The 25,449-nt window shown below is 42.2% G+C and overlaps 1 protein-coding gene across 1 annotated transcript; it reads right to left on the minus strand.

Moving 5' to 3' along the window:
* Positions 1 to 665: 665 nt before the first annotated feature.
* On the minus strand, positions 666 to 17,481 carry LOC115311035. The gene is made up of 6 exons (XM_040215589.1): positions 17,393 to 17,481; positions 14,983 to 15,098; positions 13,789 to 13,963; positions 12,595 to 12,653; positions 12,407 to 12,469; positions 666 to 812 (listed from the first exon to the last, which is right to left on the minus strand). The coding sequence occupies exons 2-6, from the start codon at positions 15,083 to 15,085 to the stop codon at positions 682 to 684; spliced, it is 531 nt and encodes a 176-aa protein (XP_040071523.1). The 5' UTR covers positions 15,086 to 15,098; positions 17,393 to 17,481; the 3' UTR covers positions 666 to 681.
* Positions 17,482 to 25,449: the final 7,968 nt, after the last annotated feature.

The raw sequence follows: 25,449 nt of genomic DNA on the forward strand, positions 1-25,449 counted from the left end.
CTTTTCAGTTAATAAGTACGTTTCAGAAAGTTTATCCGACATGATCATAGTTGCTAGACAATTGAGAAGTGACACTTTATGGAAAGTGGCGAATTTCGAAGTCTAAACACTCTTTGCTCGTGAACCACTAATTTTTTTATAATCTAAAGTATAGACTTGATTCCATGAGTGCTGTGAGAAAAAAAACGTGAGTGCCTTTACGATGGCAGTGGATTGACCGGATAAAATGCGTAGATCCGAGTGGGACAGCATGCGTCACATTTTGCGTTTTAATAATCCACGCCGCGGTGGGTAAAGAAGAGGTAGTTCAGAAGAAATTTTATTATTGAAGAACAATTTCGAGAAAGCATGCAGATTCACCATTGATGCGTGTGGTACAAAGTTACGCACAGGTACCTCACATTTTGTTACTTTCACCAACGATAAGGTAAAGGAGGCAGAAAAGTTCAGTCTTTTTCAGGTAAGATATTTTATTTAACAAAACGTAATTAGCTATATAAGAAAAACACCTTGAAAAGTTAAATACATAGTAGGGGTTTCAAATGAAACGTAACTTGAAGGGGATCCCGGCTCGTACACACCGCCACACCGCAATATTGATTATTATGATAAACTGAAACACTGAACAAAGGCACAGGGTAGCAAAGTGTGTTTAAATTCCTGAATCGAGCTTATATCGCTTCACACGTCTCGGGTTAGCTCCCAGGCGCAAGGGTCTGGACAAACTTTAGCTAGTAGTTTCTTGGCGTTCTTGCATTTGTAGTCCACATCATATATCTTGGAGACCTCTTCATTGTTGTTACTGGTGAGGACTGAAAAATAAATGATTCGCAAAATAATTTTTATTTCAAGCCTCGGCACAATAAAAAAACAATACGGATAATATCATTTCCGTTATCTGGTCAAATAATATGGCAAGCTAGTTTTACGTAAAACAAAGAATAAAAATCTAATTTTTGGAACGTGTACTGCATGGTTCAATATTCATGTAAGAGAAGAAACACTTTTTTTTTGTTCAAGCTTATATAAAAGGCTAGGTTTTCGTACATGGTCATATCGAAATACTTAGAATTGTCTGGAAAACCTTAAAGTGAGCTGTCCACCAATGAGTGTTACCCTGTCTTTCAACTACGATTTTTATAAAGTTACACCGGGATGGAAACATTCTTGTCGCTGCATACCATGCAGTAGTGCGTAATATTATTCATCGTAGAAGCCTATAGTTTGTCCCGCGCTTTTGGTACATCTTGAGCCTGACAGCGCTGAGCACTAGTTGCTTACATCTCCGAAATCCACTTTCCAAGAAAAAAAAAAGTTTATTGCCGCAGAATGTACGACATCACTTATCAGCAGTTTGCAAAAATGTTCTATACTCGTGTACACTGGAATCGGTTAAACCTATTATTTAACAGCATGGTCAAAAATATTGTCGTACAAAGCAACTATGCTCTACATGTGTGAGTCGACTTATGATACACGTCCTGTGTCTTCGAAGCACGCTTTGCCACTTGGATGAAAATAATAAAATTATTTGAATCACTAACCCTTCAAACTAATTGCATCTTAAATGGGCCATGCATTTTGTAATTTTTTTTTCCTTTTTAGTTTTGATTTAAAAAAGCGTAATAAAGATATCACGTGGTCGTGACGTATTAAATTTGGGAACCGGTGCGAGCACTTCAAGCTTCCACCATGTTTTTTTTTAAACACACCATGAAACTTGTCATTCGAAAGTAATTATGAGGGTCGTCACGGCACTCATTGGACACCAAAGTGAGTCCGAATATTCTGTTATGGATTGATTGTTGACGAGCGCATACGTTCGAGCGTCGCTATGCTCGTGTCCATTATGTGAGCTGGGGTCGGCTGACGTGATTTGGGTACCGCGAATCTATCAGAATAAAAATGCGGAGAGCTCTCGAAGGAAAAGAGGTATGTACGTAAGTGCTCGCAAAATTTCAAAACTTTCGTACCTAAAAGAAGGCTTTTAGTTTTCTACCCTCTTTCTTCGGCTCAGTAGCGATGTTCGATTAGTAAAATCCCAATATAAAATCTTTTAGCACAAAAGTCATTTCGCGGTACCTTTCAGATACCAGACATGGGTATATTCTTTACATGGTAACGTACGATCATAAAAAAAACATGGGCTGTAGACACCTAATTAAAAAGCGAGCGTGTTCCTAATGTTCAATTGTAAACACGAAAAAATGAGCAATTTGGACGGAGCACAGACACGATATCTTTCCTACTTTCTGAAGACGACATCTTTCTGTGGATACTATATTGACGGTCTGCCATCTTGTCAGTAGTGAGCGTGTCTGTTCCATTCAAGGCAATGTTTATTTTTATTTTCTTCGCAATGGCTAGAGGGCCTTTGCGATAAAGTATACCCACTTTCACGACGAGGAAACGTTGAGCTAGTTGGTGATACATATTTGAGCGAAACCATTTGAACATGCAATTGCTACCATCTATACAAATGAAAGGAGAAAATAAAATGCGCATTCAACACTCTAAAAAAAAAAGGTGTCAAAGAAGAGTAAGTGCCCTAACTTACTCTACTTTAACTCTCTCTTCATCGAAGTTACTCTTTCGCCACCGCTTCTTTCGATGATACTCTCCCTTAACCCTCACTCGAACTCGAGAGTAACTGTAACGAGAGTTAGTTTCTCCTCGCGGTATCACGGGCTGTCAACAGATGGCGCCGCTATGGGGTCGACGCAGGTTCAACGCTGCTCGGCGCAGATTTCTTTTTTTTGTTTTTTCTTTTCCCGGGGAAGGATTTTTTTTTCTCTACTTGCTTCTTTTTTTTTTTGCTTTTTTTTTTTGGGGGGGGGGGGAGAAGATGGGCAGGGATGTTTTAATAAGTGAGTTGGTACAGCCTACCTTTATTTAATTTTGTCAACACGCAATTCAAATGTTTTTCTGCAAAACAAAAACAAAAAAAGGTGCACAATTTACAGGTGATTTTTGGCTGCTCCTTGGTGCATATGCGTCGCCAGCGATATGAGCTCATAGGAACCGCCAAATTTGGCCGCCGATGTCCGCGTCTATGCATCGCCCTCCCGTCGCGGCCAAACGCATGGGACTTTTCGCTTTAGATGATTATAGTTGACTCAATGATCTTGACAGAAAAGCTTCGTACACTAACTACGGGTTTACGGAGTGCACTTCATGTCAGGTGAAGAACATTTTTTGCCTCCAACATGTCGCCAAGGCACTGATAGTAGACGACAGTGTTGGTTTTGACCTACAGTTTAGCCGGAAGTGAAGTCAGCTGCAACAAGCCTATACTTAGAAGCGCAAGAAAAACAAACAACCGAGCTGAAAGAAGTAGTAGTGCAAACTAAAAGCGCTACTGCCAACTGAATTTTATTTGGAAAACACGAACATATTTGCATACCAGTGGTGTAGCCAGGGGACCGGGGTGGGGGGGGGGGGGGTTCAAGGGTCGGAACATTCCCGAAATTTCATGGTTGTCCTCTTTACCCCTTCCCCCTTTCCAATGTCAGTATAATTTTTTTGTGTGTGTTTCGTTTCGACAATCCACTACGGCGAGGGGCTGTGCCCACAACATACCGAAGCAAAACGAAGACGACGTTGTCCGTGGACTGTGGGAAAAATACATCTCCGGCTCCGGCTCTTCGAACAGCTCTCTCCAAACTTGGCCATGTTAGTAACCAAAGCCTTTCTTCAGGCTCGCAGGTGCGAATGGCTTTGTTCCCGACGTCACAAAAGCCGCGAAATCCTGACCTCGAAGGACGCTGGCCTCGCCTCGGGGAATGCAGGCGGCTTAACTAAAGTTCCCCTACCCTTTGAGTGTTGAGGACTCGACGAGCAGCGCAACAAGCAGGGCAGCGCAACAAAACTCCAAAATAGCAATACTCTGACTTTACGAACCCTACAATGAGGAGAAAACCGGACGACAAAATAACTAACAGCTTAGCGTTTTTTTTTTTGTTTTTTTTTGTTTTTTTGTTTTGTCTTTTTTTAGGGTTTACTCGCCTCTACTTATTTAGCTTCAATATTACACAAACAAAAATGCAAAAAACACACTCAAAAACATCCCCATTATTCAAAAAAAAGAAAAGGAGCAAGAGAGAAAAGCGACAGCATATGCACTGTTGAAGCAACTTTGGAATGCTCATAATCATTTGGTTTCAAAGCGTACCTAGTTGACCTCTTTAATCGCTGAAGTGGGTAATGTTTACATGCTTGCGTTCAGCACGTGAGTCGTGGAACTTCCTCTACGTATATAGACTTTCAAAAATGAGTTCAAGAGCCAAGCAGTTCTTGACTTTTTTTTTTAAGAATGATTATTGACCTATAACTTCAAGCGTGTCATCAACGTCTCCAACAGAACCAACAGACTCACGCCAGGCAGCATTGTCCGCCCTAGGCGACAGCGATGTTGTGGCCAACGACGCCGGTCGCCAATCTCCAGCCTGTGCGGAGCATTCGTTTTGTTAGATGAACTTCCTGGGGAAGTACTGGATTTGACACAGATGTGGAGGGACCGCACCGCTTAGCGCGTCTCAGCGGTACAGGCAACTTGCATTTGCCCAGAGGCCTTGTATCCTAATGTAACCCGCCTGCTGCAAATCCTGGCCACCATGCTCGTTAGCAGCGCTGAAGCGGAACATTTGCTTTCGAGACTCCGAAGACTGGAACGTTGAAGCACCTGAGGGCTTCAACGTCCCAGAGGCGCTTGCTACTCCGTTCTAAGCTGAGACCAGACGCTTCGCCTTCAACGCGAGCTCGCTGGCGTCGGCAGTGCATTGGTTGAGCGTGCCTGCGCGATCACGCTTGTTTTTGGAAGGGCAGAAAGCTCGCGCTTAAAGCGGAGCTTCTAGTCTGAGCTTAATGGTGAACGCAGCATTGGCGACGTGCGCGATCAAAAGCGTCGCTGTGATCGGCCTTCCACGATTGGCCGAATGGTCACTATGACGTCAGCAAAGGTTTTCTCATTGAAAGAAATAAGAGCAATGCACGAACTTCAATTTTGACGGGGTTGGCAGTGTTGGTTTAAGAGCGCAATGATCTCAAGCTTCCACCATGCTAATTCTAAACACCGTCGAACTTGTTGTTCGTAAGGTAATGAAGTCACGAGAGGAAACCATACGAGGGCGCCACTAAAACATCTCGCCGCTAATAGGGGCTGCGCTTTTGAACATTCACCGGAATATGCAAATCAGCACCGAAAGGGTACTCTCGCTTCTTTCTATCCACCGACGGCGGCTTCCACTAAATGTTTAGACCCCACACAATGATAGAAACTGGTATTTTTCTCTTCCACTTTCTCGTAAAACGACAACGAAGAACGGAAATAATTTAAAACATGACTATAAAACGATAATTTGTGAAATATGTGATCCGCGCAGGAACAATGAGCGTGACGATTCACTAGCTCATTGCCCCAGTGCGCATTGCAGTTTTTGTGTTTAATCGTATTCTAAACTTCTCTATTCTCTGGCACTTTTCCGCAGTTTTCAGTCATTGGATACTCGAGTGTTCCGCATTGAAGTGCACGCACCGTAATTTTTTTGTGAGCCTGTCTGGACTTTTTTACTCAAAGTTAATTATAATATTTAATGACTGCGTTCTTTCGTCATTTAACATTAAATTTCCCTGTTTTAAATATTGGACGAACGAGATGTGAAAAAGAAGGGTGGACTTTTGTCGTCTAAGAAACAGGAAACAATATTGTGTTTGGGCAGTTTCGTTTCCTCTCTTTTTTTCTGTGTGTCTTTCAAACAGCTTAAACAAAAAAAAAAAAAAAAAAAAAAAGTTCCTGAAAACATTTTTTGGCTACGCCACTGATACCCACTTTATTATACCTCAAGCCAAATGAATCTGAATTTCTTATTTGAGGAAACGAGTGACGACGCACTGATGCAACTATCATCTTTCTTTACGCTAAATTTGAACACCTCCAAAGTTTTCCCCTCTGTTTTCTGTTCCTACTTGCCCGGAAGCTGTTTTATCCAGCAAAGGGTCATACGAACACTTATCACAGTGGACTGCCAAGTTCCCTAAAGGAGACCGCTTTACAGAAAGTTCATGCCCTATGTACGATCGGGTGGTGCACGAAAGCACCCGATGTCAAATGCCCCACGACTGACACCCGCCCTTTTCCCTTTTGCCCTGCCTTCAAAAGGCTAGTTTTATCAAAAGCCCATGACGCGAATTCTCAGATCGTGTGGCCTGGTCCTCACCGTGACGGCGGAGCATTCTGCTTTTAATTAAGTGACAGTTAGTGTGCTGACGAGCGTGTGCAACGTAATCATGCCGTCATTTGTAGACCCTCAAGATATTAGGTTAAGACATGGAACAATGCTGGTTGAAGCGTGCACACGGATTCTGCACTTGGGGTTATAATGCTACACTCGTACGATCGCCCACATATCGTTGATATTTTTAGACTACCGATGTGGCGCATTCCACATGTTTATGTGCATGTCTCTTTGTGCGCATGCTCTCCTGTTTTATTTATTTTGAGGCATAAGCTAGTTAGCTTCACTGGTGCTCTGAGGGAACGCCAAAGTGGCCGACAATCTTCTTGAAATTTATATCGCCCCTTTTCTTTTTGTTGGGAGACATTTGATTTATCATTATCTTTATAATTTTAACATGAGGTTTCAAGCTGAGTTCAGTGCTTCGTGTCTGTCAGTCCCTTTTTGTCCTCTCGTTCTAGAGTTATCATGCCTAAGCAATCTCTGCCATATTGGTTTTTGAATACCGGGATAGCAAATACCAGCTGAGACAAACGGAAGAATTCGAGAGAGGGAAGAGCTCGGTGGAGGGGCGCGCCGATGGCCTCGAAACGGGTTGCTTACGAAGGTCCGTCGGCCTGGCGCAAGAGCTCTATCTCTCTCCCGAAAAGGGCGAGAGATGGTGATGAGAAAACGGTTCCCCTCCCGTTTTCCCCACCCACCATCACTAATCTCTAAATCTCTTTTGAGATTAGGGGACTCGGCGTCCTCGTCCTTGAAGGAGGAGGGATCCCTTCATTTCTAAGCCGACAGTGTTGAAGCAGCTGCGCGCCCGCCAGACCGGTTATCGCCTGCTCCGCTCTCTGCGCGTAGTTATGGGAGGGAGCGTGATCACGTGATTAAAGCCAAACGTGCGATTGGTTCACCGAACACCTTAGCTTCCTCTTCACTTTCAGCTTAGGAGTGACGCAGTCCAGCCCGCGAAGCACACACACACACACACAAACGCACGCACACAGAAAGTGGGATCGCGTGAACCAAGGCCTAATGATAAGGTAGGGACTGGAAGACGGTGGGGACGGTCCCTATGTCCAACACGCGCATCCGCGAACTGCAAAGGGGCAGATGCGCTTCGCAATTTATGGAGTGTTTTTTTTTTCTTTTTTTCGGCAGAGATAGCTCTTTTCAAGAATGGCAAGATCAACATGTTCATATCAGGACACCGTGGTGTCAGTTTCTAAGTTGTTTGAGTGCATTTCATTGCTTAGCGGACATTTTTTTTTATCGGGCGAAGCGGCTAGGCATCTCCTTTATCCACGCTACCCTTGCTGGAACCAGTAAGAACGATGGTTTAATGCCAAGTGCGATCTTCAAAATGCGGATTGTCAAGACCTTGGATATTCACTCGGCAGCGCCTACACACCGGTGATCTTCCTTTGTTGTGGCCAACCATACATGTCACCACTGGCTTCCGCGGGCCGAAGACACGACGGACCGCTTTTTTTTCCACGTGAGTGACAATGAGATGATCCTCTCCTTCCTCTTGACCATCGGGGACATGTGTTCTTGCTGCGCAATGTACGTTTTGTCATGATCCGATGAGTTTGAACCGTGTCTAACTCTGGGCCGGGAATCTCCAACGAGTCCGCGTGTAGTCCACAGCGATCGGCCCGAAAGGTCCAGTACAGCGTTATTTGGAAGTGCTTTTTATTGTAATAGTAATAGCCAGAATGTCTCTGATTGGTTATTTTCGTGTTTGAAGTCATTTTTAATTCATGTTTTCTGTTAAAATATGGCTGTTTCTTGACGGTAGATCTGTGCTGTAGTAAAGTCCTCCCAGTATGTCCAAAGCCAAATTCCACGGGCCGCTGAGTAGTCCTTTGCCAAGATTCAGCTTGTCGGGTGGTTGTGGACTGTCAGCTATGTCGCCGCGCTATGCGAGTGTGTTTTCCAGTAATCGTCTTTACTCGACAATTTTTTTTTTTTATGTGAGTGATTTACTAATTTAAGCATCATGTTCCGCTCAACTGTCATATTTTGTTTGTATAAGAGAGGACTGATAATTTAGTAGCACATTTGACACTGGTGAGCTGAAGGGGAGGCCAGCGGTTTGATTTATAACTTGTAAATAACATGGATGTAATATGGGCACATTTATAACTATATGTTTCTGCAACGCAAACACCGCAATTCTTAAAACTGTTTCTTTTTTTTTCAAATCAACGTAGAAATATAGGTGTGAACTTAAATGTCGAGATTGCAATAAACACGTCTTAAGGCTAGATGAAGGCTTGAGGGACACTGTGATGTTGCAAGAGTAGGGCTAAGCAATTTATAGATTAACCTTTCTACTATTTTAAGAAAAAAAAAGCTCTAAATTCGACCTTGCAATGCATGTGCCTGCTCCCGCATTCAGAGTGGTGCAACCAGTTCATCCGCGTGCAATAAAAAACATAGAGCCCACATCTATAGTGCAGCAGCACGATACCCGTCAATCTTAATTTGTATGTTCTTGGTTTGGGCTACTTTTAAATTTCTTTTTCGTCTTGTTTTGTTTTGTCTAGAATTCGTGCATTTTAGTTTGTATAATTGTTTTTTTTATATTAAGGTTGAATGGTACTTTTTTGCGAATTAGCCCATTGTAGAGCTGTAGTTACAATATTTAATGAATGGCCTCCCCAAACTTAGATGTTACTTGCATTCGCTAGCTTCCTTTCTAAAGTTGTAAAATAAACTATAACATACGGCAGTCAGCACTGAAACCCAATAGGGTGTTCACACTAATTTATCTATAAAAATGTTCCTAACATATCGCATGCCACTTGGACAAATGCAGATGTTAAGAAATTGCATTCATCCCACCCCTCAGATTCTCGTCTATATAGAGCTATGTCTTTCAACACTATGGGCAGAGGCCAGCTGATTTGATACAGTTTGGAAGGTGGAGGGATGATGTGCAGGGAAGCTAAACTCTGTCCCTCTCTCCCATATTGCCTGCTACAATTGTTCCAAAAGTCAGAGAGAAGGAGGGGGGGGGGGGGGGGGCTGCACCCTCCCCTTGCCCCCTTCTTCCGATAGGGTACAAACTTGGGGATACCATAAATAAATGCAACCTCTTATGGCTGCCATTGCGTACAAAGGGGAAAAAATAGAGAGAGAAAGGGATGTGGTTTATCTTTATCTTAGGTGTTCATATCAGAAGTGATACGAACGGTTTTGAATGATTGCGGCTGGGCGAGCTAGCAATGAGTGCTGCCTTAGTGTTCGGTTGGGACTCTTGTTCAATCGGCAGGAAAGCGAGTCCCAGCCAACTATTGGAGCGGATCCTATGAATGACTCTTGGAATTTTCGCAAATGGTCCGTTGTCTCGCAAATGAGTGCACTGGTATTAGCTAAGGGAAATAACGAGCTGTTTCCTCTCTTTTAATATTGCTGACTCTACATTTAAGCATTCATTCTTCACAGGAGGAGGGACACGACCGACCAACCTATCTGGTGATGCGAATCGACGAAGAGGACTCAAGTGCCATAACTGTGGTCTTGGAGGATCACTCCTTTGAGGTGATTGATATTGTGGCTGGTGAAGCGCTCGTTCTTGCAGTGCACGGAGTCCACGACATTTTTTACCGTCAAAAAGCAAGCCAGTCGCTCGCAATGATTGGGCACTTCATTGGTTTGAAGTACAGAATAAAGTCCGTCCTGGCTTTAGACTTCATCACAAAGTTAAAAACTTGTTAGCCAGAGGAAATTTGTGTGCCACTTTTGCCTTTTTTGCCATGTTCTGAAATTGAAATCTTGGTTTAATAAACTCTATTCTACTGTTTTCTTTCTATGCTGACTTTTCATGAGATCGTATTGCCTGCCTCTGTGCAGGCTCATATGCTATATATTTCATGTCATTTTTGAGCTGCAGTTCCACATTTCCTTTTTTTTTTATTTTTTCAGCCAGCTTTTCTGCAACAAAGCCAATTTTACACTTCCGTTCTTCTAATTCTGTTTTCAAGTGTTTCCGTTACTTTTCACTGGGTTAACTTACACTCAACAGCACACTAAAAACAACATTTAACAGCATAATTGAGCGGAGTTTGTGTGACCCCTTCCTGAAGAGGGTGCTAATTCTCTTATACAGAGTTTAGGCAACACATCAAATGGGGCTGTACTTACTGTACACAATTCTTTCTGTAGAGTAATTACAGCCCCATTCTAAGTGTTGCCTGAACTCTGTATTAAAGCGTTAAGTACTCTCTAAGGCGGGGTCACACAAACTGCTCAAGTGTGCTGTTATGTGACATTAACTCTTGCTAGAGAGCATAGTTAACTCACTAATACAGACTCTAGGCAACACTTCTAACGGAGTTGTATTTACCCCACAAAAAGGTTATAACAGCTCTTCCTGGAGAGCGTGCTTAACTCTTAAATACAGAGTTCAGGCAACACTTCTAAAGGAGTTTTAGTTACTCTCCACAAACAAGTGAATTCAACTCTTCCGGGAGAATATGTTTAACTCTTGCATACAGAGCTTAGGCAACACTTCTAATGGAGTTGTAGTTACTCTAGACGATAGAGTGAGGGTAACTCTTCCTGGCGAGTACTCGTAACTCTTGAATACAGAGTACAGGCAACATTTTAACAGAGTTGTAGTTACTCTACACGAAGGAATGAAGGTAACTCTCCCTGGAGAGCATCCTTCACTCGTCAACATGGAGTTTTGGCAACACTTCTGATAGAGTTGTCACTCCACACAAAAGAGTGAAATGTACTCTCATCAAAGAGTTTAGGCAACACTTCTCATGGAGTTATAATTACTCTACACAAAGGAGTGGGGTTAACTCTTGCACTTACACATCAAAAGAGTAACCCTTACTCTCTCAAAAGTATTAGAGTTACTCTCTGTGGAAGAGTTAAGTGAACACTTGTATGGAAGAGTTAAACATACTCTTGCCTCCGAAGAGTTATAGTTACTCTTTAAAAGAGTGGATTCTGTGACAAGCCACTTACACTCCAAAAAGAGTTAAATCGACACTTTTTTTTTTTAGAGTGAACCGTTGAACTACTAACTCTTTAGTAAACCTTCTTCCTTTTCGACTAGCTTTGTTTGTTTTATTTTCCTTCTTCATTTGTTTCTGCATTCTGCATTTCATGAGAGTCTTCTTCAACGACTAGCTTATGCTTTCTCCTCGATTTTCTAATTGTTTGAAATACTGTCGGGTCACAGGAACGTTTTTCTCGTTTGTGTGGAAGGACTGATGGTGAACTAACGCATTTCTCTTCTTTCTCTTTTATGGCCAAAGCCTCCAGCACCTTGCAGGCAAACTGATTTCTGTGGCGCCCCAAGATGGTGACATGCTCGAGGTTGACCTTGCACGAGCATGCGCGACAATGTGTGGCTAGGTTCCCTGCTGTCGTTACGTTTTTTTAGTGTATTTACGACAGAACACGGGAACATGCGAACAATCTGAAAAACTTGACGACAGCAGGGAACCTACCCACACATTGTAGTGTATGCTCATGCAAGGCCAGCCTCGAGCATGTCCCCATCTTGGAAAGTCACAGAAATCAGTTTGCGCGCAAGGTTCTGGAGGCCTTGGCCATAGAAGAGAAAGAAAACGAGTACGTAACTTTACGATCAGTCTCCCTATCCAAAAGAGAAAAAAAAGTTCCTGCAAAAAGACAGTGTTTATAACAATTAGAAAATCGAGGAGAATGCAAAAGCTAGTCGATGACGAAGACTCTCATGAGATACAGAATGCCGAAACAAATGAAGAAGAAAAATAGAACAAACAAAGCTAGTCGAAGAGGAACAAGACTCATTAAACAGTTGGTAGTCCAGCGGTTGAATGCGCTTTTTATTTTCTCCTTTCATTTGTATCGATGGTTCTAATTATAGGTTCAGCTGGTTTCGCGCAACTATACCCACATAGAGTACTTGATTTTAGAAAAAAGCGGAGGTTGTACAATCTTACAGATCTTAGTAAACTCCTTGTTTGTAACTCGTCAATTTTAATTGCTTTGAGCGGCACGCAGAAACTCACAACACTGTGGTCGTTCTCCTTAATTAGATTTGTTGAATTTTCATTGTTTGAAGTAAGAAATCTAGCCGCAATGGCTTCAGTGCAAGATTATTTTTTCCTATTAAAATCTTTCGTGATCCTATCAGAAACGAAAGAAAAACTTTTAACAGGCGTTGAACTTACCGATCTTCAAATAGAGAGCCTTGCCAAAGAATGGCTCTACAACAGTCAAGTCTTCCCGAACAGCTGTAATTGAACCATTACATGTCATTAGCATGCCACATATGGCAGACGCCTGGGCATTTTCAAAGAATAGTATATCACAGGCTGTGTGTCTAGTAGTTACGTTTGAACTTTTCTTATTTACTTACTTGAAGTTGTAAGTTTACCGACACCACTAGCGGCGTCATAATGTGTCGAGAGAGATCCTCTGAAAAAGGTTTTAATTACATGGTTAATGAGACACGCCAAAGATATTAAGGCAGAAAAAATAAAAACAAGATTATGGAGTGTAAATATAACCAAACTTGAAGAAAAAAAATACTTCCAATTTTTCTACTGCAGACGTGAACACGGCACAAGAAATTTGTTAAAAGCGAGCTTTTTATTCTCCGAAATGTGATGACATGATAACAATAATAATTGTAATGCTTTTATAACTAAATATATTGCAGGAGTTTAGGCAACATTTTGTCAGCTAGTGAAGTGCAGTAAAAAAATCAGACTTTCTATTTTACTTTTTCATAGAAACAGGACTTAAGGTAGCATTGCTATGCATTATTCGCATTGACGTCCCTCCTGCTCCCATTATGAGGTTTCAAGCGCGTACATGCAGCAGCATACATTTCACACAAACGATTTTGTTATGCTTGGCAAGTTAATGTAAAAGCGCAAAGAATGAACAATACAGTCGAACAAACGGACATACTGAGAGCTGACTTGACAACCTTGAAGCATAATGAAGCCACGCAAATGCCACGAATCACGAGAAATGCCGCATGCTTTTATAAAAAACACATGATTCAAATAATAGTGAGTTTTAGTATTGCGTATACGAGCAACTCCACGCCCTGCGCGTTTGCATTAGCGTTGCGAGCTTCACGAAGCAAGAGAAACAGGCAATCAAGACGGACGCAAACAGCATTCGTCCTGTTTGCGCGTTTCTCCTGCTTCTTTCGTGTTTTTTGCGCTGTTTCTTTATTAGGATCAACGAATACCAAGTAGCACAACTCATGACGTTAATTTAAAAATTTGAACAAAGAGAAATAGTTATACTTACTTTGCGAATGCATTACTCTGGTATACTTCTTGTTTGGCCACAATGTGAGACTTACAATGTCGTATCTTTTTAATTCAGTTTAATATTTTAAAATACGATTTTATTTTGTGGGGAATTAATGACTGTTTCTTTTAAACTAAAAACTCGCGCAGTTCTTTTTATTCGTGTTCACTTTTTCGTACTTAAGTAAACGAAACATTTGCTTAAGTAAACGGAACAAAAAGGAACCCCGACCATCAGTTAAAAGTGCTTTCCCATGATCTAGTGACGAGGCTAATATACGTACCGAGTGTAGGAGTTAGGCGTCCCCGCCACCGCGGACCACGTCGTGCCAATGGCGTTTGTGGTGCTTGAATCGGTCCCGTCCCAGAGAATGGTGTAGTTGATGGAGCCCGGTGGATCAATGCTGTTGCCGCTGTGATAGCACTGGTATGTCAGGATGGGCCTTGTTTCCATATCTTGTATAGCCAGTATGATATTAGTTCAAACTAACTTTCCGCACACCGTGGAACATGCTCATCATGGCTTCTAAGCATGTCTTTAGGACGGTAAACAAAAACTCAGAGAATATTTATTTATATCTTCATTAAGTTTCACATCAGCGAATATCAGAGAACAGTTTTAATTTTTATTTAGCTCAATATAAGTCTCTTCCGCGAAATAAACGAATGTGTTTCTGAGAAATATTATTTAACACCTTGATTTTACCCCACTCGCGCTATCCCACTCCGCTAACTCTCCATCAGCTGTGCACCAATGGAAAACACATCAGCGCTCACATACTTCGCCGTCAACTAACTGTACCATAACAAATTGTCTCGTTGTGAACAGAAACACCGAAAGAAACATAACAAAATAAAAGAACACTACATGTAGCATCAGAAAAAAATTATAATAACCTTTTGCAAAAATGACGATTATATTTGCGCCGTGCACAGATATGCATATATACCCGATGTCCGTAATAACCAGCCTCGATGTAAAATGGGCCGTAAAATTCGTTCCCTGCAAGTAGCAATCTAAACTTTTTGACAAAGGTGTATTTCACCGGTCAGTTTTTTCTTGCAAGAATTACTTAGCGTATCTCTCTTTCTTTAAAAAATAGGGCAAAACCACTTGCCAGAGTCAACGGCGGGCGGCGACGGAGACGACCGTTTCGAGCGGCGGGGCGCGTTTGACGCAGGTATTGATAGATGGCGCTCTCGTTGGCCCAACTTGCTTTTTGAAAAAAAAAAAAATCGAAAGTGGCCGCGTCGACCGTGGCCTAGAAATCTTAAGATAATCTTTTTGTAATGTACCCTTGGTTTAAAAAAAAGTGCGGACATTGAGAGCAAATTAAAAAAAAAAATAATAAAACGATGTTGCATAACGACGGAGTCGACAGCTCTCTTGTTGTCACCGAATTTTTTCCGCGTGTCGTCTGTTTTATGAAACATCAATGTTGTGATCGCTAGATACATAAGAGTAGTGATACATACATCGTAAAATTGTTTTGTTGGGATTCTCGGAGTCTTTGCTTCGCTTTGATAGATCAGGCACGATGAACAAAAGAACATCAGCAGAACTGCTGCCTTCGTTTCCATGGTTGAAACAGTCCTACAAAATCAATACTTTCAATGTTACAATTGCAAAGATTTTGTGACAGTGGTTGCATGTTTAAAACACGTTTAATATCTCAAAAGCATATAAACATTCGGTGCCCTAGCTACTAGTTAATTTTTTTTAGAAGGGAATGATCACAAAACTTAGGTTACAACATGGAAAATTCGACACCTGCACGTCAAAGCAAGTGAAATATGGATTAAAGTGATAACACGCCAGCTTCTTCCTCTTTGCTGCATGCAGAGAAAGCTTAAACACAGGATGGTACAAAAACCTGTTTCTTCCTCCGATCTTAGATCATAAAAACCTATTCAGTCAGACTACGCTTAGAAACTTAGAAATAATTCGGCTTGTTTAATGTATTGGAAGACCGCAATACGCCTACCTCTTAAAGGGATACTACAACGAAATTTCGGCGCTCATTTTTTGGTCTATATGTGTTCAAAGAAGCAGTATCACATCGAACATGCCGATATCTTGCTAAAAAGTTTCGACAAGTAATTTTAAAACGAATTAAACGATTAGCAAAGAGCACCTGGTAGATGTCGCTAACGCCTCGCTTGTTATGCCCGTCTAACCACCTTGACAGCTAGTGAGGGTGAGTGTCTCGCCTCCGGCCAAGACGAGGGAAGAGGGGAAGGAGGAACTCCCCTCTTCCCGAGAATGCCTATTGTGTATTGCAGAAGTCGCTATTGTCTCCCTACAAGATTATAGAAGATTAACCCGTCACTCAAAATTCGTACAAAAGCAGCCGCTTCGGTGGCTGGAACGACTAGGCCATCCTCTCGACGTCAGCGTCGCCGTAGCTTTGCTAGTCCCGAGACGACCTACGTCACGATTGCGCTAGATGTCACGTGGTCTCCGCTGGGCCTTCTCCGAGCGCTTTCTAAAATGGGCCGTTTATAACGAAAAATAGAGCCACCCGGCTCAAAATACAAACGTGCGATTGTCATTTACGGATATTGTGGATCATATTCAACCTATTTTTGAACACGACGGGTATATTTCAAATTTTGTTGAAGTATCCCTTTAAAGTGAGTGCCAATAATCACACCGGTGTTTGTATATTAAAACGAGAGAAGACGATCCCCCATGGGTGGTATCTTATATCTAAGGTTCTTTCTTGTAACGCAACTTTTTTCTCACTTTTTTTGTCTTTTCCACTTGTTGCTGAATTATAAACCTCAACAAGTGAGCTGACTAGAAACGTACGTTGTTAAAGGGCGAGGGGTATTGAAATAAGGGGTTAATTGGTTTTAAAATCCCACATGGACACCTTCATCCCTGTGTAGATCTAAGAATCGTAGTAGGAAAAAGTTAACTGCTACCGGCAAGGAGGCCTTCTGCGCCCATTTTCCTCTCACGTAGATATTGTCAAATACAACAGCTTCCACGAGATTTATTTTTTTTTTCGTTTGCATTTTGAAGCGAGGGTTTTCAAAATGACGACTCTGCATGAGTTTCTTTGGTCGTGCTTATAAAATAAGAATTTTTTGCCAGCCGAAACGCCGCACCCGAACTTTCATATAATACTTTTTCACACATCATATTTAAACGCGAACTCCCAGACCCCCCCTTACGGCTAGACTGCACATTCCAAAACTCATATTCAACATTTACGGGGGGTACTCTCGTCTACAGAATGAGAAAAAAAATTAGGAGGATGTTGGTTCATTATTCATCACTTAGAAATTGTATCAGCACAATCTTTTTTCTTTAATATAATAAATGAAAAAAATCCATTACTTTTGAGTCTGGCACATTTCCATTGTGCAAAACTATCAAACTTGCTTGTAATGCCAGGTCTTTAGCCATTCTGAGCCTTTTTCGAGTACTACCTTTGAACTTTCATATGTTCTGTGTTCCGGCTTTTGATCTCGTATCTCGTTCTTAGTGCATTTCACTTCATACCACAAATCTTATCTTCAATTCAGCATAATAATTTCTGCTCTTATTTGGCCCAGGTATTATAAACCAAGACTTCAATAAATAATTTTATGACACTTCATATCTTCCTCTGCATTGTGACCTCAACATGAGAAAAACGCAAACAGGAAAGGATGTTGCCATAAAATCGGCATTTATAATATTTATAATTTATTTTACTTCATTTGTCGGGTTCGAGGCTATAAGTGCATTAGAAGTATTACGTTGCCGTCAAAGCTAACGCTTGGCAGTAGTAATCATTGAGGCTATCATATCGCGACTGCATCTACAGTTTAGTTTACTCTCCCCCTGGCACTATTCGCAGTTTTACTCAAACCAATTGTTTAGTTGAAAGTTCTTACCTTTCGTTGCTGGCTTGAATAGAAATTCTTCAAACTCTCCAAGAAAACCTGTGGAAATGGGTGTAGATGCGTCTGCAATATATACCAATCGGTATTCTGTTCGCAGCCAATCAGAATGTTGAATAATGCCGTGTGCGGATAAGTCACAATTTTTAGTTTGCTTCATTCGCCAATATGCAACGGACGCTTACAGGAGAGCGGTAGCAACAGGTGGCTGATTTAGTTTTCTTTGCAAACTTTATTTGAACCCTTGAAAAAATAGGTCATATCTCTTCAAAATAATGTATCACTTCACTCACACACGCGATCATGTCAATTGAAGTTTATTTAACTTTTATTTTAAAAAGAAAATGACACGTACCTCAACTGTTTCTGTTAAAGGGGTGTTCCAATAAATGGAGCCCTGACTATGAGTGCGGTCTACATTCATTTTAAAATAATATAGATATGACTGTCCCATCAGAATTTGCTTACTTGCTCGTTAGATAAGCATGAAATTGTTACACAAATTGAACATAAATGAATGACTACATCTTGGAAACGCGAAGATGAGTTTTTAAATTGGCATCTCAGTTACTGTCTTTTTCACGGGTTTTACTTCGACGACCATCTACACCAACCATTAATCTTACGACCGCATCGCAATTTACCACGCAAAAGATAGCCTTCCTTTCGCCAGAAACACGGCATTTGAAATTATTTTCCTCAGGCAACAGCCGTGGACTGGATTGGACTGCCCGAAGCCATTGTATTAACGCCAGACGTCACCTCATTTAGTGAAATGTTGGAATGTTTATTTAACTGATTCGCTCTCTTTTGTAATACTCTTATTTAAGTGTTCCTGTGGGATAAAAATATCTATACTATATATAACATATGAACTAAAAAATTAATCCTAAATCTTCCAAGCCATACTTACCAACGCTTCAATTCTATCACGATAAAAAGATAAGGTTGAATCAAGTAATATATGGGTACCTGGGTACCTGCCAATTTTTACTTTATAGACGTTTCGCGAATATATTCTCAATGTTCAAAGGCGTGACTATTATTGTGAATATTTAAAGCATAAACTTGAAGTACCTTGCAATAACATTGAATCCCCCATTCCCAGAATTGTGTGCCATCATATACTTGCGCCATCTCTTAGCGGGTTACGGCAGCGCTCCCATGGAAGCCCACGTATTTAATATACAAATTTCGCCATAACACCGAAACGTTACACTTTGAACACTTTCTCATGCTACTACTCCATTCTAATATATACCGCTATTCTTGTGCCTAAATTTCAAGATGATGACGTGTAAACTGCAGGTTCCTCAATCGAATAAACTTTTAGATATATTGCAACTGCGAATAGTATCCAAGTTAATCGAAGTGTATAGTTCATTCTTGGCTATAAGCGACTCGTTATGATTGCATAAATAAAATAGAATCCTTCCCTAATGTTATGAGTAATTGAGTAGTGTACAAGTTGTGTATTACTTGTGCACAAAAATATGCATCGGAGGCACCTCAAACACATGTTTGAGAAACAGTGATGTTCAAACGACGACAATTAAAAAAATACAGCAAAATGCAAGATTTTACATTCGATAGACTGTATTAATCCAGAAGCACCGGTAATATGCTGGGTGCAAATTATTGTCTTGGATTTCTGAGATCAATGTACCAAATAAGGTGGATTCATTCTCGTTTGGACGTTTACGATCATTTCCACTATTATGCTACTGGAAACAATAAACTCGCAAACAAAAATAACATTTGTATTACGGCAATAGGAAAATATCTAAAAAAAGTTTTCAAACTATTTTTGCTAGTTAATAAAGTTATGTGATTATAACAGTGATTTTATTGTAAGTATTGGGAGCACTGCGGTGAATGAACGATTAATGAGAGAATGCTTGTTTCTGTGAGCTTAACATTCGCATCTCAAAAGTAAGATTAAGGCACGGACTAAATGCTTACATTAAATTAATTATACCAATCACCCAGCACACAAACAACAACAAAAATTAAGAAAGAAACGTACTTAAATATCCACCTTGATATCACATTCTTAGAAAATGGCTGAAGCCCAATATATTGCAATAGCATCCTATTGAAAAAACCAGCTTAAGCTGGTCCCAGCTGCAAGCTGGGTTATTGCCCCAGCATGCCCAGTTTGGCATGCTGGTCATGCTGGTTGATCTGGTCCCAGCTCCAAGCTGGGTTATTGCTCCAGCATGCCCAGTTTGGCATTCTGGTCATGCTGATTAAACTGGTCATGCTGATGAACTTCCCAACCAGTTTAACCTGTTTAAATTAATACACAGGATAAACAAGCCAAGGTCTTCAGAAAAGCCAACTCGGCATCCAATTTATTATTTTCGTACTTGCGGCCGCCTCACATGAACTCAGATGCTACACATCCTCGGCGCTGACACAGTACTAACCGACGCACAGACAGTGGTTCTCGGTGAAAAGCATACAATGTTACTAAAACCAGATTGCTTATCTTTCAACACGAAAAATACTCGACACACGCCGAAAACAGGCAATAGCAAACGAAAATACTACACGGATAACAGATGCGAACCTGGGTCCCGCCAGTGATGGGAGCGAAGCGGCAACTTGCGTGGTCGGCTGAGGCGAGGAAATCCGTGTGGCTTGGATGGCATTGGCGATACTCCTCGGCACCGCCGTCATTCTTGAGCACACACACGTTCGAAGACATGAAGCGACGCCTCAGTCGGAACGTCCGATATCTTCCCGCACTGAACGGACTGCCGCTCGCTGTCTCCTCAAAACCCGGTTCGCTTGCACCGTCATTCAACTTGTCTCCAAACAACGCGCACACAGCCGTCCCTTCGAAAATCTGTCCAAGATAGCCAAACGCGTCGCAAATTCTCCGTTCCTGCCACTCTCTCTCTCTCTTTTCGCACACAAAGGTCGCTTGCAGCGCGCCTGACGCGCCCGGTCGTCTACCAAAAACGAGAGGATAAAGAACGGGACGTGGCCTCGTTCCAGCCTAAGCCGACCTTGGCGCGCGCGCTTCCAGCAATGCCAGTTCGGCTATCTCTAGCCGACCTTGGCGTGCGCGCTCCCAGCATGACCAGCTTGACCACCACGATCATTAGTCCGACTAGACTCACCAGCTTGTCTCCGAGCATGACCAGCTTGTCTCCCAGCTTGACCACATTGGCTCCATGGAAAACCAGTTTGACCAATTAAGACCAGACTGGCTCCCAGCTACACCAGATTGAATCTAAAACCAGATTCTAGTGAGACCATGATGGTTTTTACTTAAACCAGACTGACCACCTTAAATTCTAGCTTGCCCAGCTTAAACCAGCTTGATTGCGAGTTAAACCAGTTTGACTACCACATTGACCAGATTGACCAGCTTAGTTACCAGCTTGGCCAGTTTGATCTTCATGCTGGTTTTTCCAATAGGGCCCCCAGCCACTGGCCATTGCTTGGCCAAAATCCCTTACTTTTCACTCGGCACACACTCCGCTTTGGCGGAAAAATTTGCTAATGGTGTAAAAGCTACGTCGAATACGGGTCGTTGAGACAGATAAGTGGACTAGACGCGCTTGTCACAAATTTCTGGCCATGAAAAAACTGTAAATGTAGTGGACAAAAAAAAATAATATTGATACTTAAAAAAAGTTTAAAAAAGCCAGGATCAACACTTAGACATAGTAGATCACCGCACATACCTACATTTTGAGGTCCTAGCCGGCCCGGGCCTGCTGACTTTCAATCTTACCCTAGCCGGCATGGTGGGATGCCCACCTGATAAGGACTGGCCCGGGCCCAGCTCTGCTGGAGATGTCAGAGATGTTTCCGATGAAGCGGGTTTCATCTCGTAAATTCTAAGCCGCCATAGAGAGGTGCTGACGCACACGATCTGGTCAAGAAAAGCTGCTGCTGCTTTGTACATCGGTCTCTAGGTTAAACGAAAGCTGCGCGCACGAGATCACCACTTTAGCTTTAATACATCATAGAAAGGTATAACCTTAGGCGTGTGTCATTTTTTTCTCAGCTAGTTAGGAGGGTAAAGATAATGTTAAATTCATTACTGCTGAAGAAGCCCTTGGTGAGGCGGAATCTGTGGGCACTGCAGAAATGTCGAAGGCCATCGCGGTTTTATCATAAATGTGTGCGGAACCAAACATACAAATTCGAGCATACTGCCAATACAGCCTTGAACTACTCTAGCTGTGCACGATCCCGCGTGCTCGGCAAGCCCGTTTAAAGCGCGGAGCTCGCTTTTTTTTTAACTTTTGTGCCAAATGTCCACCGTTTTCCAGTAAAAAGTCGGAGCAGCACAACCGCTAGCTGTAAAGATGATTCTGTGTATTGGGGCAACAAAAGAAGGAGAGAGTGGATCATCTACTGCATTCGTATGCTAATATTGATGCAGATACGGTCCCGTCCAAGTGCCCGGCCGGGGCACATCCCGGGCTTGAGAACAATGCGTGCTACCCGGCCCGGCCGAGCCATGGTCCGACCGGGCCCGGGCATTCCGATTTGCCCGGCCCCGTGCAAAGCTCTGACAGACTGTGTGTTTTCGCCCTCCTGAATTTTTTTAGTTGCAGTGTTTTCGAGTCGTCCCGTCACCAACCCCGTTGTTATCTAAGCATTATGTAATCTGTGAGGGGTATTCGACGCTTTGCGAGAATGACTCCAGTGATAATTTACGGGGGCTAGGAATAGAGACTGCCCTTTGCCTTCGAGAAAACCAACTTATTAGAGTTGCGCCGCAGCGAGAGATGGCGCTATATGGCTTCGACAATGACAGGCTTTGGGGAATTGGGCCTTCCATTGGCGTGGTATGCTAAGTTCTGCAGTGATCTGTTGTTTCTGGAGCGGAAGGCAGTAAAATATTTTTTATACTCAACACCTTTCCCAAATACTAATAATCAAAGTTCATGAGGCTAATGGTATAGAGACCCAGATTTAAGAGAAGTAACAACTGCAATCTTGGAAAGCGTCTGATATTTATTGGCGAACATCCCTCACAGATTGGTTGCCTACGCGCATGTGTGAGTAGGCACGTGGAGAAGAGGACAGCGGGCAGAGAGGCTGAACCAAGCTTGGAGACGCATGCAGGAGATTGACGCCTGCTTCTCCTTTTCGGGACTTTTATTGCACAGGCAGGCCAAAAACCACGTGACTCTGATCGAGCAGCTGGAAACACTTTGAAATCTACGCACACCAGCTGACTCCCTGTCTGCCGGCGCCATCTAGTGTCGGGGTGTCATGAGCGGACCTCCAGGGAGTTTTGTATGTGTCCGTATGTGGGTTTTCCCACGCGCGCGCGTATGTGTGTGTGTGTGTGTGCGCGTGCGTGTGTGTGCGTGTGAGTGCGTGCGCGCGAACGCGTGTTTGTGTGAGTGTGTGTGTGTGTGTGTTTGTGTGGAATTCCAATCAGTGTAAGTTCTCAGTGAAGACCCAGAAATGGTTCAATTTTCCTCTTTTGATCGCTTCTTTTTAGACATGCCGATCAGTCGATCGCGGATGAAAAAGAAATATTTCGCATTCACACGGCACAACATAATCTCCAACCACTTTGTAAGAACACCGTGTTTGTTGTTGGGTTCTTTTTCGTGGCGGTTATTCACCGGGGCCCCTGAATTGGAAAAAGAAGACTAATAGAAAATACGCTTACAGAGATCACCGAAAACATGTGCTAAAGTTGCAGTGCACCAAAAGTCCGACATAATACGTTTTTGTTCGGTTAGGCTGTAGCAGAATGCTAGTCTGTACAGCTTGTGTGTCAAGGCAAATGCAAGGGCGCTCGCGTCGTTTGAATTTCATTCGAAACATAATGATTCTAACATCTGGCGCGTGTTGTCAGGCGCTCATATACTACTTTGTTACTATAGATTAAATGTATGCCAAGAGTATGGTCTGCATTCATTTGGTCGTCCTACCAATTTATGGCTCATCGGGAAGTTATTTGACTGTTAGATTAATGAAGACATTATCGTTGAAAAAAATTAACAGATTCAATAAAAATCTCTTGGAGAGACAGTGCTGAGACGCCATACTGACGTCACGTTCTTACATATATACATCAACTCGATGTTCAAAAACAAGCATGCGTTTGCCCACACCAGAAATGCGCATGCGCACAAAACAAGATTCTCGCGGGATGAAGCGCCTGCACATGCACAGTGCCGACAGCAAATCCACCGTAGTGGTTTCACTCGAGAGCTGAGTTGTTGTTTAAAGGGTGTTCCGGCAACAAAACTACGTAGTGCGCTGAGAAGACAAATAATGTAATATCGGCATTTTGCAAAACGCCTTTCTAGAAAAAGTATTTAGGATCTGTACTGTTAGGTTTCTTCTTTGTTTTTGAGTTTTCGATTTTCTTAAATAATAAATTTAAATTTATGACTACAATTAGAAATTTTCTGGGCACCATTGAGAATCACTAAAGAAAAGCAGGGCATAAACAAATAAGGTCCAGCATATGTTTACGGGCTAGAAGCACTCAATTTGAACGCGTTTTTAAAGGAGCACAAGACCATTTTCTGTGGTAGTCTACTTAGAGTTATAAATCAATCAGTGGGCTCTAAGCATCTTAAGAAATCAAACATTAATTTATGCTTGACCGAACTCTCTATTAAGATCGGTATCAAAGATAGATCACCTCGGAACTTTAAGCGGACACTAGAGTGTGTCGTAGGGCGGCGAGAAGTAGTGGAGAGGGCCTTTTCCTCGTCCGATGGGGCCCTCTGGTGTCTATGAAAGTTCGGACGTAATTGATATTTGATACGTATCTTAAAAGAAAAATCGGTCACGAATTAATGTAAAGTTTGGTTTATATTTAGAGGCGCGTAGATTAATTTATGGCTTTAACTATGCTATAGCAGACAGTGGTGTAATCTCCGAATTTCGGCTTCCTATCAGAGAGCATCTTTGTGCCCGCCGTCCTGCTCCCTGTATCCAAAGTGCGCCATTACCGCCTTGCCTCCCTCATAGAAAAAAAAAAATAAGAAAGTGTGGCGCGAGCCGATAAAATGAAACGCTGTCTTGTTCTAATCACATTATAAGATGAGCTGGACCTCAAGCGCGGAGATACGTTCTTCCGGGCAATTGTAACCGTGCGAACCTTTCTTCAAGATAGTTTGCTAGCATTACCTTGAGGAGTAGCATGGAAGACGCAAGCTAAGCTTAGTATTTTGTTGCATGCGTCAGGACACGTTAGGAGGATCAAAACAGGAAGCTATTGTTTTTCTGCATTAAGGACCCGCAATAAACTTTGTTATACTTTTCCCGCCTCGCTTTTTCATATCCTAATTCCCTGTTCATTATGCAGTAAAATCGTTTACATTTGTAAGCAAAAGTAATGCGTGTATGAATTTAACGCGGATTCACAAGTGGCTCAAAGATATTTCCATCGACCGCTTTTCCCGCACTTACAGATCAGTAGCTGACAAGGGACAATTCAACCTTCGAACAAAGCACACCATCCCGAGCGTCTTTGTAATAACATTTTGTTTCTTATTTGGTTCGTTTGCATGAAGATTAATCATCAATGTCTCTTAATGCAAAATAAAACGAAAACACATATAATCCGGTTACTAAACGTGCGCTGGAATAAATTGGCCCCGAAATTGAATCGTGGTTCATATTTGTTTGGTCTGGAAATAAAAAAAAAGTATTCATTAGAACTTTGTCTCTAACACCCGAAGGGCCAGCAAGGGCATAGAGTGTAGTGTAGTTTTCACATCTTATTACGATTGGTAGGGATAATATTCCCATTCAAATATAGCCAAACATTCTACAGAGAGGGTAGATCATTTTGACCATGAAGACAACGGACACAAACGTACCTGCTGAACCTGGCACTGGCCTCTTCTCTCAAAGATACTTGCAAAATATCAAAGTATAACTCACTATCCGAGTGGCTCGGTTGGACACCGAAAAGCTAATTAAGAACTATAGTATTTCAATCTCCGCTTTTTGTCCAGAAATGGACATACGGCTCGATGAAGTGCTCTCGGAGCAGTACGTGAGCAGAATATCGCATCTGTTATCTTAATGATAGTTTTATAAGA

The sequence above is a fragment of the Ixodes scapularis genome, unplaced genomic scaffold, assembly GCF_016920785.2.
Source record: "Ixodes scapularis isolate PalLabHiFi unplaced genomic scaffold, ASM1692078v2 PGA_scaffold0__279_contigs__length_252992795, whole genome shotgun sequence".
Taxonomy (NCBI): Eukaryota; Metazoa; Arthropoda; class Arachnida; order Ixodida; family Ixodidae; genus Ixodes; species Ixodes scapularis.

Excerpts from the sequence above, each read along its gene's own strand:
- LOC115311035 (XM_040215589.1), bottom strand. The coding sequence starts at position 15,085 with ATGGAAACGAAGGCAGCAGTTCTGCTGATGTTCTTTTGTTCATCGTGC. Across the intron at positions 12,470-12,594 it reads CGGTAAACTTACAACTTCAA|CTGTTCGGGAAGACTTGACT; the intron begins GTAAGTAAATAA and ends GTTCAATTACAG. Across the intron at positions 813-12,406 it reads GGCTCTCTATTTGAAGATCG|TCCTCACCAGTAACAACAAT; the intron begins GTAAGTTCAACG and ends TTTATTTTTCAG.